Below are 12,066 nucleotides of genomic sequence, written 5' to 3'. Positions count from 1 at the left end.
ATATTTGGAGGGCCAAATGTACGGAGTCGATGGAGAGTTCACAGACACCCTTCCTAGTCTATGGCCAGTTTATGGACTGATACTATACACACACTAATGGCCATCTGGGCGAGCATGTAGGGATCCTCCCGAGCAGCTACAAATACTTTTTTCAGAGTTTGGAGAGGATCTCCGTTCTTCTCTGAGTATTCTTCAGGTTGAGGTGGCATTTTCGGCCTCCACCTTGGATTTTTGTTAGCTCTTTTTGAGCTGTTTTTTTTTCTCATACATGACATGATGTACTCCCGCATTTGAGCTTGCTCTTGTGGCTTTCAAAAATTCATACTTAATGAAGTGGGGGGAAAAAAAGCAAAACAAAGATTCCAACATGTTCCAATAAGTACAAGTCCCAATAGAGACTTTCCTTTACACTAGTGTGTAACAAGTTCAAACAAAGACTAACCTTGTGTTGTTAAAATGTAACAAATCTCAACAGAGACTTTTGTACTAGTATGTCACTACTAATTACAAGGTGTACGATCTTAGCTCAGGCCACTTCTCTCCTTCTCCACACTCACTCCACTTGCACGACTCTTTCACTCACTCCACACGGACTTCACTCAAACCACTCTTTTGCTCCCATATTTTTTGATCCCCCCCATGGTATCCATATAGTAGTCTATCCCCCCTCCTTTCCTTGGAGTCTATCCTCTGTTGGACTCCTTTCCTATAGGGTAGGTGCATTGCTTCCCCCTCTCAATTGGCTGGCCACTTTCTCTCCATCTCTCCTCAAATGCTTATCCTTAGATTGACTAGCTCCTAGGTGGTCCAGCAACTATCTCCCTCAAGCTGGCCCAAGATTTCAAGAAAGCAGACATAAGAGGGGAGGAAGGAGTCTGAGATGGGCTGAAGTAAAGATCTATCTTTTCAATCTTCGCGCCAGTGGAAAGAGTGCAAGATTATATGCATCTCATGAAAAAGCCTTTCAAGGTTCCTATCCTGGCAATAGTCCTCTAACCACAATCTTGCATCATAAAGCTGCTCTACAATTCTAAATCTAAAATATTGAGGCCACCTTCCCCCTTGGGTAGGATAAGAGTCTTCCAAGCCACCCTTGCTTTGGTATTTGCTAAGCCATCTAGACCATTGCAAATAAAACTCCTTACTAGTCTTTTGAGCTGAGTGATGCAGTCCCTAGAATGGCACTAACAAGAACAAATAAACCAAGCCATGGCTAGCAATACCTAGTTGACCACCACTACCTTGGAAGCGAGCTTAAGTTTGAATGAGCTCAGAAAAAGAAGCTTTCTTATGACACTCTCCAACACAGGATCGAATTGTTGCGATGGAGATTTGCCCACACTGACCTTGCAGCCTAGGTACATGATAGGGACACCCCTTTGGATCCTAGTAAAACCAATGTCAGCCCCCAGGCTGGAGTGTCATCGCTAACCCAAAATCCATTGGATTTGTTACAATTAATGTGTGCACTAGCTGCAATGCAAAACATCTTAAGGAAGTGAGGTTCTATGTATTGGCATCCAAAAAAACAGCAGTGTCATCAGCGAGCTACTATCCAAGAGCTCATGCCTAAGAGGCAGTCTCAGCCCAATAATGCGTGCCTAGGATGTCAGTTGCTCATTGCTTCAGCCACAAATAAATACAAAAATGGGGCAAGAGGGCATCCCTGATGGACTGATCTAGAAATCTGAAATCTCTCCCCCCGGCTGTGGGCTGATGTGTATAAGGAGGAAACCCCTCTAATCCAAGCATCTGAGAATCCCAAGAGTGCAAGGGTACCTTGCAAAAAACTCCAATCAACTCTGTCATATGCTGCTGTGGGCACAAGGGGGGAACATGCATTTTAGTTTCAGATTCTCTCCTTCCTTTTGTAGCTCCAAGAAGCAAGCCAACCTCTCGGATTGCAGCCAGTAAATTGTACGGTATACTACGGCCCTGTACGGCCCACAGCCATACTCTAATCAGCAACAAAGTACCTTGAGCTCCTGGCCTGAGTGATCAGCGGTCAATGGAAAGCACCTGACGAACTGGTTGCAGCAGAAGTGCGGCCCAAAGTTAGGACTGTTGTACAGCCCAGTGGTACGGCCTGGGCTGACGATGTAAATGCAGCAAATGTACAGCTCAACGCCTGGCCTGATGTACAGCTGTTGTACGACCCAATGGTACATGTAGCCTGAAGGACCAGCAAATGGTCACAAAAATGTCCCAGGAAGGTTGTGTAGTCTGCAGCAAGCTACGAATCAGCTAGAGGAGGGGGGATCCGGATCTAGAGGGCTGAAGGAGAGGACAAGAGGGGAGGGAGAGCTAGCATGATTGGGGAGCTGTGCATATTAGCTGTCTCGAGGAGGTCAGAGCTCACACAGGACACATGCCTCCACCCTGTGGATGTACATATGAGATGGTTTGTAGACGCCGCAGGATCTTGTTACATAGGGGACATACTCGTCGCTTCATCTCCAGACGATCCAGGATGATGGCAGCTTTTCGGAGGAGACTTACTCATGGAGATCTCGCCCCACCAGCCGCTCACCTCACCTTTGCTCAGATTTGTACTCTCATAGCAGGAGGCAGAGTCGATGGACAGGATTTCCAGTATTATTTTGGTTCTCAGACTCCGTGACACCTGGACTTGTATCTTTGCATTGGCATATTGTACTCATCCCCCCATTTTGCACATAGGGGCGGTTTCCTTGCATCTAGTTTACTTTGTATTTAGGCTCAGATTTGACATTATGTACTTTCACTTGCATTGTATTGCGTAGCACTTAGATGATATTCGACGATGCCTCTTCTTTGTGGCACGTTGATTTTGTGCTATCTTGTATGCAGAGTTCTTGATGTCCCATGGGCCCATTTTGGCCTTTAGTGGACAATAATACACTTTCTTTCTTTCTTTCTTTCTTGACTCTTGACTTCTTGATTGCTTAGCACCTCATGCTTGCACTTACAACGCCAACATGTGCCATGTGCCACCCCTTAGCCTCCTTGAGCTTGAACTCCTTTATCCGTGCTAGCCAACTATAGTCAACTGTCCATCGTGGCTACACAAGTGGCTGCTTGCATGCCACCTTGGTCTAGTGCTTGGCTGACTGATAGTCCCCTGGAATCCACTCATAGTTTGCCAATAGTATGCCTGTGGACGGCCTATTGTCCACCTATGGTCTGCTTGTGGATGGACTTATGTTTGTATGCACTTGTCCACCTGTGGGCAAATGAGCTACAACAGTTTACCTTCCCACTAACATTTACCACCTTAGTGAATAGATGAAGGTAAGAAAGAAATACACCAGGTCTGCCAGAGTATGCCATGCAGAATCAAAGCCAAGTCAGTGTTGACTACTCTAGTATCCATTCATAGCAATCCAAAGAGAGAACAATAATTAAGGCTGACATCGCCAGCACTCATGGGTATTTATTTTTTTAATTTCTAAAGGAAAATTTATGAAGAGCACACTGAAATTCCAAAACCCAAAGAAGTATATACTATAAACATGCTAGTGTGTGCCCTTGCAGATAGCATATCATTGCGGTTTGAAAACTCAAGTTTTGGTTTATAATCTTTTTTTGAATGCAAGGATCTACATATAATATGCATCAGAACTTTGTAATAGGAAATCTAATCTATCAAGTAAAGGAATACCTAACAACAAGAGAAAAAATTTGCTAAAACGTTCAATATTGGGTGATAGAAGTCAATGCTATGGGTTGAGTTGTGCATATGGGATCCAGTGGGTATGGAGCCAGTCCCCCACCCCCCTCCACACATGTCTAAGGAGCACACTACATAAGCACAAGGAAATGTCTAATCTCTTATACTTATTCTATGGTCACTGCCTAAATTCTAATCTTGAAGAATTTTAATAGGATGAAGTGGTGGGTGTCCGAATGCGTGCATGTGCACTCCTGCCTCTCCTTAAATCAGTTGTCAAGCTTCCTGAAGATGCTGTATCCCTTGAGCGTATAAACTTCTATGCCACCCAGAGGCTTAATGACAACGATAAGCAGGTCACAGCTGCAGCTAGAGTAGTTGCAGATGCTTTCAAGCATACCAATGTTCGTTGTATGGGGGTTGAGCCAGGCAATGAGAACTTTTCCTTGCAGGTGTAAAACAATCCTTATTCGCTATTTATTGTCATACCTGTGAAAAGCTCAGTTTTTTAGTTTCTATATTGATTTTTAAGTTTTTCCCAATACTTTACAATGTGCTTCTTGTTAATCAGTAGGCACCCTAAAAGGTTCAATTTGTTTTCTAGATGGAATTTGAAACAACAGACAAGCAACGCGAGGAAGAGGAATGGAATATGCTCAGCAAAGAGGAGCAGGTACAAAGTTACAATAGCACACATTCTGAAGAGGATCCCTTACATTTTCTTTGTCCCACTCTTTTCTCCAACATGATCGTGGTATTGGATTTGAAAATATTTTTACAAGTGTTAACGAAGTTAAAAGAATGCTGAATTTCAAACATAGACTTGAACTCCTTTGAGTTATGAGAAAATACTGGCAGAACATTGCCAAAGAACACTGGTAAATTTGGTGCACTGTTTACCCATTGAAAAAAACAGTATTATTATTTTCTTTATATTACCTGCTGTGTTTAGATTTTTGAAAACTTGATTTGTTATGCAGTATGGTTCTTAACATAAAAATATTATGTATATGAGAAAATTAAAGTACTGAGATAGAAGAGCAACTATTGGCAAGTCTCATATCTGGGGATAGATTACAGGTCCAACCTAAGATAATACTGGATAGTTAAGGATCACACAGTCACTAATCTACTACTGTGCAATGAAGGAAGCCTGCCTCAAGAGAAACAACAAAATACTCAAAAGTCTATGTCTTAACAGGCTTGTACAGTACCAGAAAGGGTAGAAGCTAATAGACTACACAAAAAAGGAGCCCTTCCATCAATGGTTTTCTCTTCTTTACATAATTGGAGCCACCACTACTGGTCCATGATTCTTGAATGGCATGTTTACATCCGTGCCACGTTCTTCCACATTTCAACTCTCACAGCTCATTCATCATATCAGTGATGATCCATTTTTCTTTGTCTAAAGCGGAATTACTCAAGCTACTGTCTATCTCCAGCAAATAAAACAGCACATAATAAGTAAGCCAAGTGGGGGACTGTCATGATACTCAAACAAGATACGTCGTCTCATGTCTCTCACCCCCGGTACAGAGACCTTATCCTTTCAGGAAAGCAGACCATTGAGAATGAAATACTCTCTAATTCTACTACCAAGAGAGACATTCCCAGCTTCAGCTTCATCCCATAGAAATCATTTTTGGGATAAAGACCTGTACTAAGAGATTCATACAGGTCTGCATGGATCTCTGTGAAAGAAAGTTGCTTCAGACTACGAATTGAATGTAAGGTATCAACTACCTTGTTGGTAGATCATTTCGATAACGGATCTTGATATCAAATTCTTGCATAATCTCTGACCATCGGGCCTTCCTGCTCCTTAGGTCAAAAGTATTATAGAAGTATTTCAGAGAAGAGTTATCAATGTAAACCACAAAAGTAGATCCATGCACATAATGGCTCAAATTTTTCAACGCGTGAATAATAAAATACAGCTCTTTTTCATGTATTGGCCAATTATACTGTGACTTGCTGTGACTCGCTTTGCTTTTTAATCTCAAAAGCTATTGGTCAACATGTTGGTCTTGGAACAACACTACACCAACAGCATTGGCATGTGTTTCGACAGGAAATAGTTTACTAGGATCCATGATTTGCAGCATAGGACCTGAGATAACCTCATGTTTCAATTGCTTGAAACTTGCATCAAGCTCCTCTGTCTACACAATGGCCTGATACATATTGTACTTTCCGTTTTCCACCCCTTTAGACAAGTCTAACAAGGGTAATGCTATCTTAGCATAATTCTATTTGTAGTTTTGGAGGTTTTTTTTTTTTTTTTTTTTTTTTGTGGCAAAAAAGAGACTTCTATTAAGTAAGAAAGAAACTCGCTAGAGCAAGCTCTGTGTGGAAATACAACATGCTAAGCATGTAATAAAAAACACCTCAGAGGAATGAGGTAGAAAGAAACCAATGCTGAGGCTGAAAATGCCAACTCAACCCTGTAGAAGTCTCAGCAAAGAAGGGAGAGTCTCTCCAATCTCTGAGAAAAGTAACTCTCCTGGAGAAGGCTGCTCGAGATGATCCGTGCATGGTTGCCCAATTGGCCATCAGAGTGTGTATTGTATTTGTCCAAGTAGTGGCCAAGATCTGAGAAGGGTGAACCTGAGAACCCTCCAAAGCCTCAGTGCATCTGGCTCTCCAAATGTGCCATGCTGCAATGCTAGCTAAGACCTCCCATGGAGAGTCGACCGAGGAATGAGCAGCCCTGAAGAGAGTGGCTGGAACATCCTCTAGAGAGCACGACTCCACAAGGTGTCGTCGGATGTGAAGAGCCGAAGAAGAGTCAAGTCTCTCAAAAAAGACCTAGGGCCCTGAAAAGTTTTGGAGGATTTCACAAATCCAAGAAAGGAAATATGTCAATCACATACCTTCTTGACTATCTCGTAGTCAATACGGACAACAGCAATGTGTCGAAGGTATGTAAGTTCTTGTTTCAACAATTCACATTTACTTCTGTCTGAGGGGGGGGGGGGGGGTTCCTAACACTTCCGGAAGTATTACCGGAGGCCTAGGGCCACTGGTGCGAGAAGCGAGTAAGACATGCCATAAGTGTCACTGATGGTATGTAGGCGAGTGCTAGTTGATGCTGTCAACTATGTGCAAGCGATAGATGGTGTCAACTATGTGCAAGCGGTACAAGTGCTGAAGTGATGTGAGCAAGAAGAAGACCAAAGTGGAACAACATCATAAAAGCCAACCCTCGACATGAACGGCAAAGAACTTCAACCACATGACACAGGTCTGTTGTACCAAGTGAAGGGAGAGGAGGGGAGGAGAACACAACGGAAAGAGATTTTAGAGTAGCGAGCAGAGATGGGAAGTAGCATAATTCATTAGAAAGCAAGATGACTGATACACCCGGAGAAGATACACACGAGGCGAGCTCTTGACTCTAGCCTCTCACTCCTTCACTCACGCCTCCTGCCCCTGCCAGAATGTCCCTCCCCCCTTTCCCCTTTCCCCCTCTTCACCTTCTCCTCCTCTGCTCCACCCCCCGCTGCCAATCTCCTTTCCTTCTTCCTATTGGATGTCTTCTTGCATCCTTAGCCATTCTTAGCCACTCCACCGTTTGTGGGCCGCTCTGCCCTTGATGGCTTCCGCAACACTCCAGCCTGTTCTGGGTCAGTAAATCCCGTGCTCCATGTGTTCTCCTGTCTATTCCATGTGCTCCTGACACTAGTTGGTTGCGAGGGTAAGTGCACCACCTATACCTCTTAACTATTGGATTGCTTCCCCTGTGCACCACCAAGTACCGCCTGTGCGCCTGTGCACTCTACTGGACTGCTTCCCATGTGCACCAACAGGTGTACCCCGTGCACCATTGCGCCAGTACTTCCCTCTGATCAACTTTGACCATGGTGGGTCGAGGTTGAGGTTTGGCACTCTTCAGTCATGTATTGCTTCCGTCATACCCAAGTCATGTCCAGGTCAAGTCATGTCCAAGTCATGCCAAGTCATGTCCAAGTCAAGTCATGTCCATGTTTGTTCTAGAGTGACCAAGATGTGAACATATGTGAACACGATGCGACTAGGTATGACCAAGATCTAACAACTTGGCATGTGACTCTTGGTGGGAGTCCCGAAGACTTTGAGTACAACAGATCCCCCGCCACTATCATTCACCATCTTGGTGAATGACTGAGGGTCTGTGTGAAAGAAAGTTAAGTATAAATTACAAATAAGAAAGTGACCTTGTGGCTGACATCCCAAAACTGAAAAGAAAGGACTCATGGCCTTATAACTATAAAATTGAAATAAAACTGGCTCATGGCCATACAAATCCAAAATTCCTTTATTTACATGAGAACTGCAGAATCCAAATGTACAGAGCTCGCAAAAAGAAATGCCGAACTAAAAGATCCAGGAGCTACTGCTTGCTGGATGAAGGTCAGGGGGTGGGGGGGTGGGTGGGTGTGGTGGGTGTGGTGGGTGTGCTGATGTTCCGAGGCTGGCCTTTGCCTCTTCCTCAACTGTGTCCATGAGGTTGCGGATGTCCTCGTATTTGGATTTATATCTGTGGTAGCCAGACCTGTAATGATCACATCGAGATTTGAGAGCAGCATTTTCAGCTTGCAGCCCATGGAAAACTTGGAGACGGTCCTTCTCCTCGAGAATCTGCTTCATCTGACTCCGCACCACCTCCACCTGTTGATCCACAGTATGCTTGTCCTCTGCCAGCAAGGTGTATCTGTCCTATAGGGCTGCCAGCTCCCTCTGGATCTCAGCCTGTTGGGCTGAATGATTGTCCTCCAAAACTGTCTTGCTGGCTGTCCACTATGCCTCCTTCGCTACAAGACACTGCTGAAACTCGTCTCGTTGAGTTTTCCACGCAGCCTCCCTTGCCTGGAGAGTTGCTCCCCACTCCGCTTCTTTCACTTGTAATGTTGTATCCCATTCTTTATGCATGTTGGCTACCTGCTTCTCATGTTCCAAGCGGAGGTGTTGCTTCTGTGACAGAAGCTTGCAAACCTAACCCGTAGTATTAAAGAGGGAGGCACCCATCTGAATGAAGTTGTCATCTATAATGCGCTGAGCCATATGAAGGGATATTTTAGCCCATGCATACATGTCCCGATAGGTCATTCGGTCAGCCATGTCAATGAGTTCGCCATATTCCTCGAAGGCTGCTTTCATCCCTTCTTGCTCTGGGTCCTCGAGAGCTGCCACTGGAGCCAGTGTGTCAATGTCTAGGTAACAAGTTGGAGCTCGGGATGCTTTCTTGTTGGAAGCGATTGTCTCTTGCAAAGGAAGTGTGAAATTTTGGTCCAGGTCCTCCTCCTCCATGCAAACAGGAGACCGCTTCCGCTTTAATGCATACAGCAGCCGTTTGTGTTCCTCTATCTGGGCCTCATGGGTGAATAGATCTCCTGAGGAGGATGCGAAGTAGGTATCCAACATATCATTTTGAGGAAGTGGAGGACAATCAGCTTGAAAAGGTATCTTACCCCCAGCAAAAATAACCTCGCCAGGTCGAGTTTCCAGTAGGTCTTGTTCAGCAGCCTCCATACTCGGTTCAGGGGTCAGTCGTCGAGACACCCGAGGTGGTGTCTTCGCGTCACCAGTGGCTCCCAAAGTAAGATTCAAGTTCAATAACCTGTGTCGCTCTGATGCCTCTCCACCACGAGATCCCAAGGCAGAGGTCCCTGTTGCCATAACTTCTGTCGATGGATCCCACTGAGTTGTGCGGCCAATGTCCGTATCTTTGCACCCTACTGACCCTGATGAGATGATCGGAGGGGGAATGGTCATGACTGCGGGGAAGGTAAGTGGTAATGTCATGCCATCGTGGGTGAGACCTGAGGAGGGCAGGGGAGTGACCGGAAGAACATCATCAGGGAAATCAAAATCTGCCTCGAAGGGGATGGATGGAGAGGCAACTCTTGCATGAGCAACGGATGACAAAGCTCTAGAGGCTGGCCCAAGAGGGGATGGCTCAGAAACTTGTGCTGCAGATGTGGGTGGAGCAAGAGTGGGTATGAAGACTGGAGAGGAAGAGGGGACAGAGACTGATGCAGCAGAGGCCGAGGATGCTGGGGCTGCACTAAGAGCCAAGTGGGGAACCATAGGGGCGGAAGGTGGACGGTGAGGAGAAGATGAAGTATGTGAAGGTGGAGGAAAAATTGCAGGCGTTGCAGCCCGCCACTGGTGCAAGAGGTAGGTGAGGTGAGGTCCACAAGTACATGTGTGTGTGCCTCTGCGTGTGCGATTTCGAACAGTGGCCCGGAATGTTGAATAGAAGAGGGATGCAAAATCATACTGAGTGATGGTGAAGAGAGCATTGAGAGCAGGATGGATACCTTTTGTGATGTAGTAATGCCCGGGTGCTGAATAGAAGCGAGTGAAGAAGTAACGAGTGATCACAGCTTCTCTGCTTCCACTTCCAAAACCTTTTTGCAATCATATCCCCTCCTGTTGGGTTTGCACTGTGAAAGGAATGAAAGGAGATGTGGTGAATCGTCGGAAGGAGGCTGAATAGGGAGAGCAGGGAGCCCCATGTACTGTGAGACCAAATTGGGTGTGAGAAGCTGCCTGGAGCCCATGAACTCAAAAGGACAAAGTCATAAGATCTGATGAATTCTGTACACAGTTCCACATCCACAGGAGGGAAGATGACCTTGTCGAACTCAGTTAGACAAAGGGTCTGGAACTCTGAAGATGTCAACACCGAGGATAGTTTGAGGTTTGGATCCAGAAGAGGTTTAAACATAACCCGAATGTGGGAGAGAGGAGGGGTGGTTATCGAAGGGCTCTGTATCTCTGTTGGCCCACCCGACCCTTCTAAATGTGGTCTCCGTGCAGAGGGGGTGTAATCTGAGCCCCCATGGTTGGAAGAAGAGGCACTGGAGCTCTGAGAGTGGAAAAGAACCTCCCGCTGTTGTCTTGATTGCGGTGGCTCTCCATCCGAGATGATAGTGATGTCCGGACCAAGATGGGGATGCATCACAGATGAAGTCAGCCCTGCTAATGAAGTCGGCCCTATTGATGAAGTTGGCCTTGCTGATGAAGTTAGCTCTGCTGATGAAGTCGGCCTGACTGATGTAGTCGGCCCTGTTGTAGAGGTTGTAGGCATGGGTGAGGTCATGTGCACTGCAGAGGCTACCTGAGACGTCATGGTGGTATAGAAAGGGGTGAAGAGCTTATCTCTGGGCAACCGTGGCTTATACTTGGGCTTCTTCTCGAGCATGAAGAAGGAACAAGATGTGAAGTAGAAGCTGATGACGAAGCAGGAAGGTGAGCTGATGACGAAGCAAGGAAGGAAATCAGGAAAGGAAGGAGAGTTGATGACGAAGCAGGAAGGTGAGCTGAAGCAGGAAGGTGAGCTGATGACGAGGCAAGAAGGGAAGCAGGAAAAGAAGGGGAGCTGATTTCGAATCAGGAGGTGAGCTGAAGCAGGAAGGTGAGTTGATGGCGAGGCAAGAAGGAGGAAAGGAAGGGGAGCTGGGGCGGGTGATAACAAGAGGGGGAGCTGAAGGCGATGAGAAGGGGAGCTGATGGAGAAGCACGGAGTACTGTGGGGACGAGGAAGAGACCTATATGGCAAAGTAAGAGAAAGAGAGAAAATTTGAGCAGAGGAAGCAGGAGTACTGGGTAGGCGAGGAAGAGACCTATATGGCGAAGTAAGAGATAGAGAGAAAATTCGAGCAAAGAAGGGCAGATCAGAAGAAGGAGCTGAGTTCGAGAGGGCAGCAAGGTGGCAACTTGCAGCAGGCTGTCCAAGAGGGAGAAGCGTTCCAAGGACCTTCCCAAGCTGCCCACGAGGAAGAGGCGATTTGCTGCAGGCTGCCGGGGAAAGTGAGGTGCAACTGGAAGAAGGGCTGCCGGGAGAGATGCGATCAAAGAGAGGGTGCTGCTGGGAGTGATGCGATCCAAGAAGAGGGTGCGAGATGGGCTGCAAGGAGAGGTGCGCTGCTAGGGAGCTGCCAAGCGATCTCGTTGATGGAGGGAGCTGCTGCAGGGGAATTTGTTGATGGAGGGGGGGCTGCTATCGTTGATGGAGGGGCTGCTGCAGGAGAATTCGCTGATGGAGGGGAGGGAGCTGAGGAGAAGTCATGCGAGCAAGAGGGACGATCTGCTTGCTGCGTATGGTTTCGTTGGAGGGGGACAGCCACGAAGACACAACCAAAGAGAGCCAAATTTAGGAAGGTAAGCCAAAAATAGCATGAGTGGGCTGTAAGATGCGATGGATGAGCTGATCCCAAGGATCTACGCTGAGTTTAGCCAAGTGCTAAATATAGCACTGGTGGGAATTGGGAGGTGAGATGAAGGACCTACGCTGAATTTGGCAGCAAAATATAGCCCTGGTGGGAGGTGGGAGCTGAGAGAAAAAGCGGTGTGGACAATTTGAGTGGATAATTTGAATATTCTACCACTTGAGAGATGGAAGGATGACTATTCTAGAAGGGTTTCAT

General features: G+C 46.3%; 1 protein-coding gene across 1 annotated transcript in view; it reads left to right on the top strand.

Annotated features, from left to right (window-relative positions):
- LOC147901561 (uncharacterized) overlaps positions 1–12,066 on the top strand; it is a 257,427-nt gene that overhangs the window by 229,917 nt on the left and 15,444 nt on the right. The window contains exons 19-20 of the mRNA XM_087375079.1: positions 3,865–4,101; positions 4,254–4,322. Coding sequence (XP_087231205.1) covers positions 3,865–4,101; positions 4,254–4,322 — 306 coding nt within the window. The remainder of the gene's footprint in view (positions 1–3,864; positions 4,102–4,253; positions 4,323–12,066) is intronic.

The sequence above is a fragment of the Dipteris shenzhenensis genome, chromosome 5 (assembly GCF_047967505.1).
Source record: "Dipteris shenzhenensis isolate YYH24624 ecotype China chromosome 5, Dip_SZ_1.0, whole genome shotgun sequence".
Classification (NCBI taxonomy): Eukaryota; Viridiplantae; Streptophyta; class Polypodiopsida; order Gleicheniales; family Dipteridaceae; genus Dipteris; species Dipteris shenzhenensis.
Note: the sequence above shows the minus strand (reverse complement) of the source record. Positions and strands in the feature narration are given on the sequence as shown.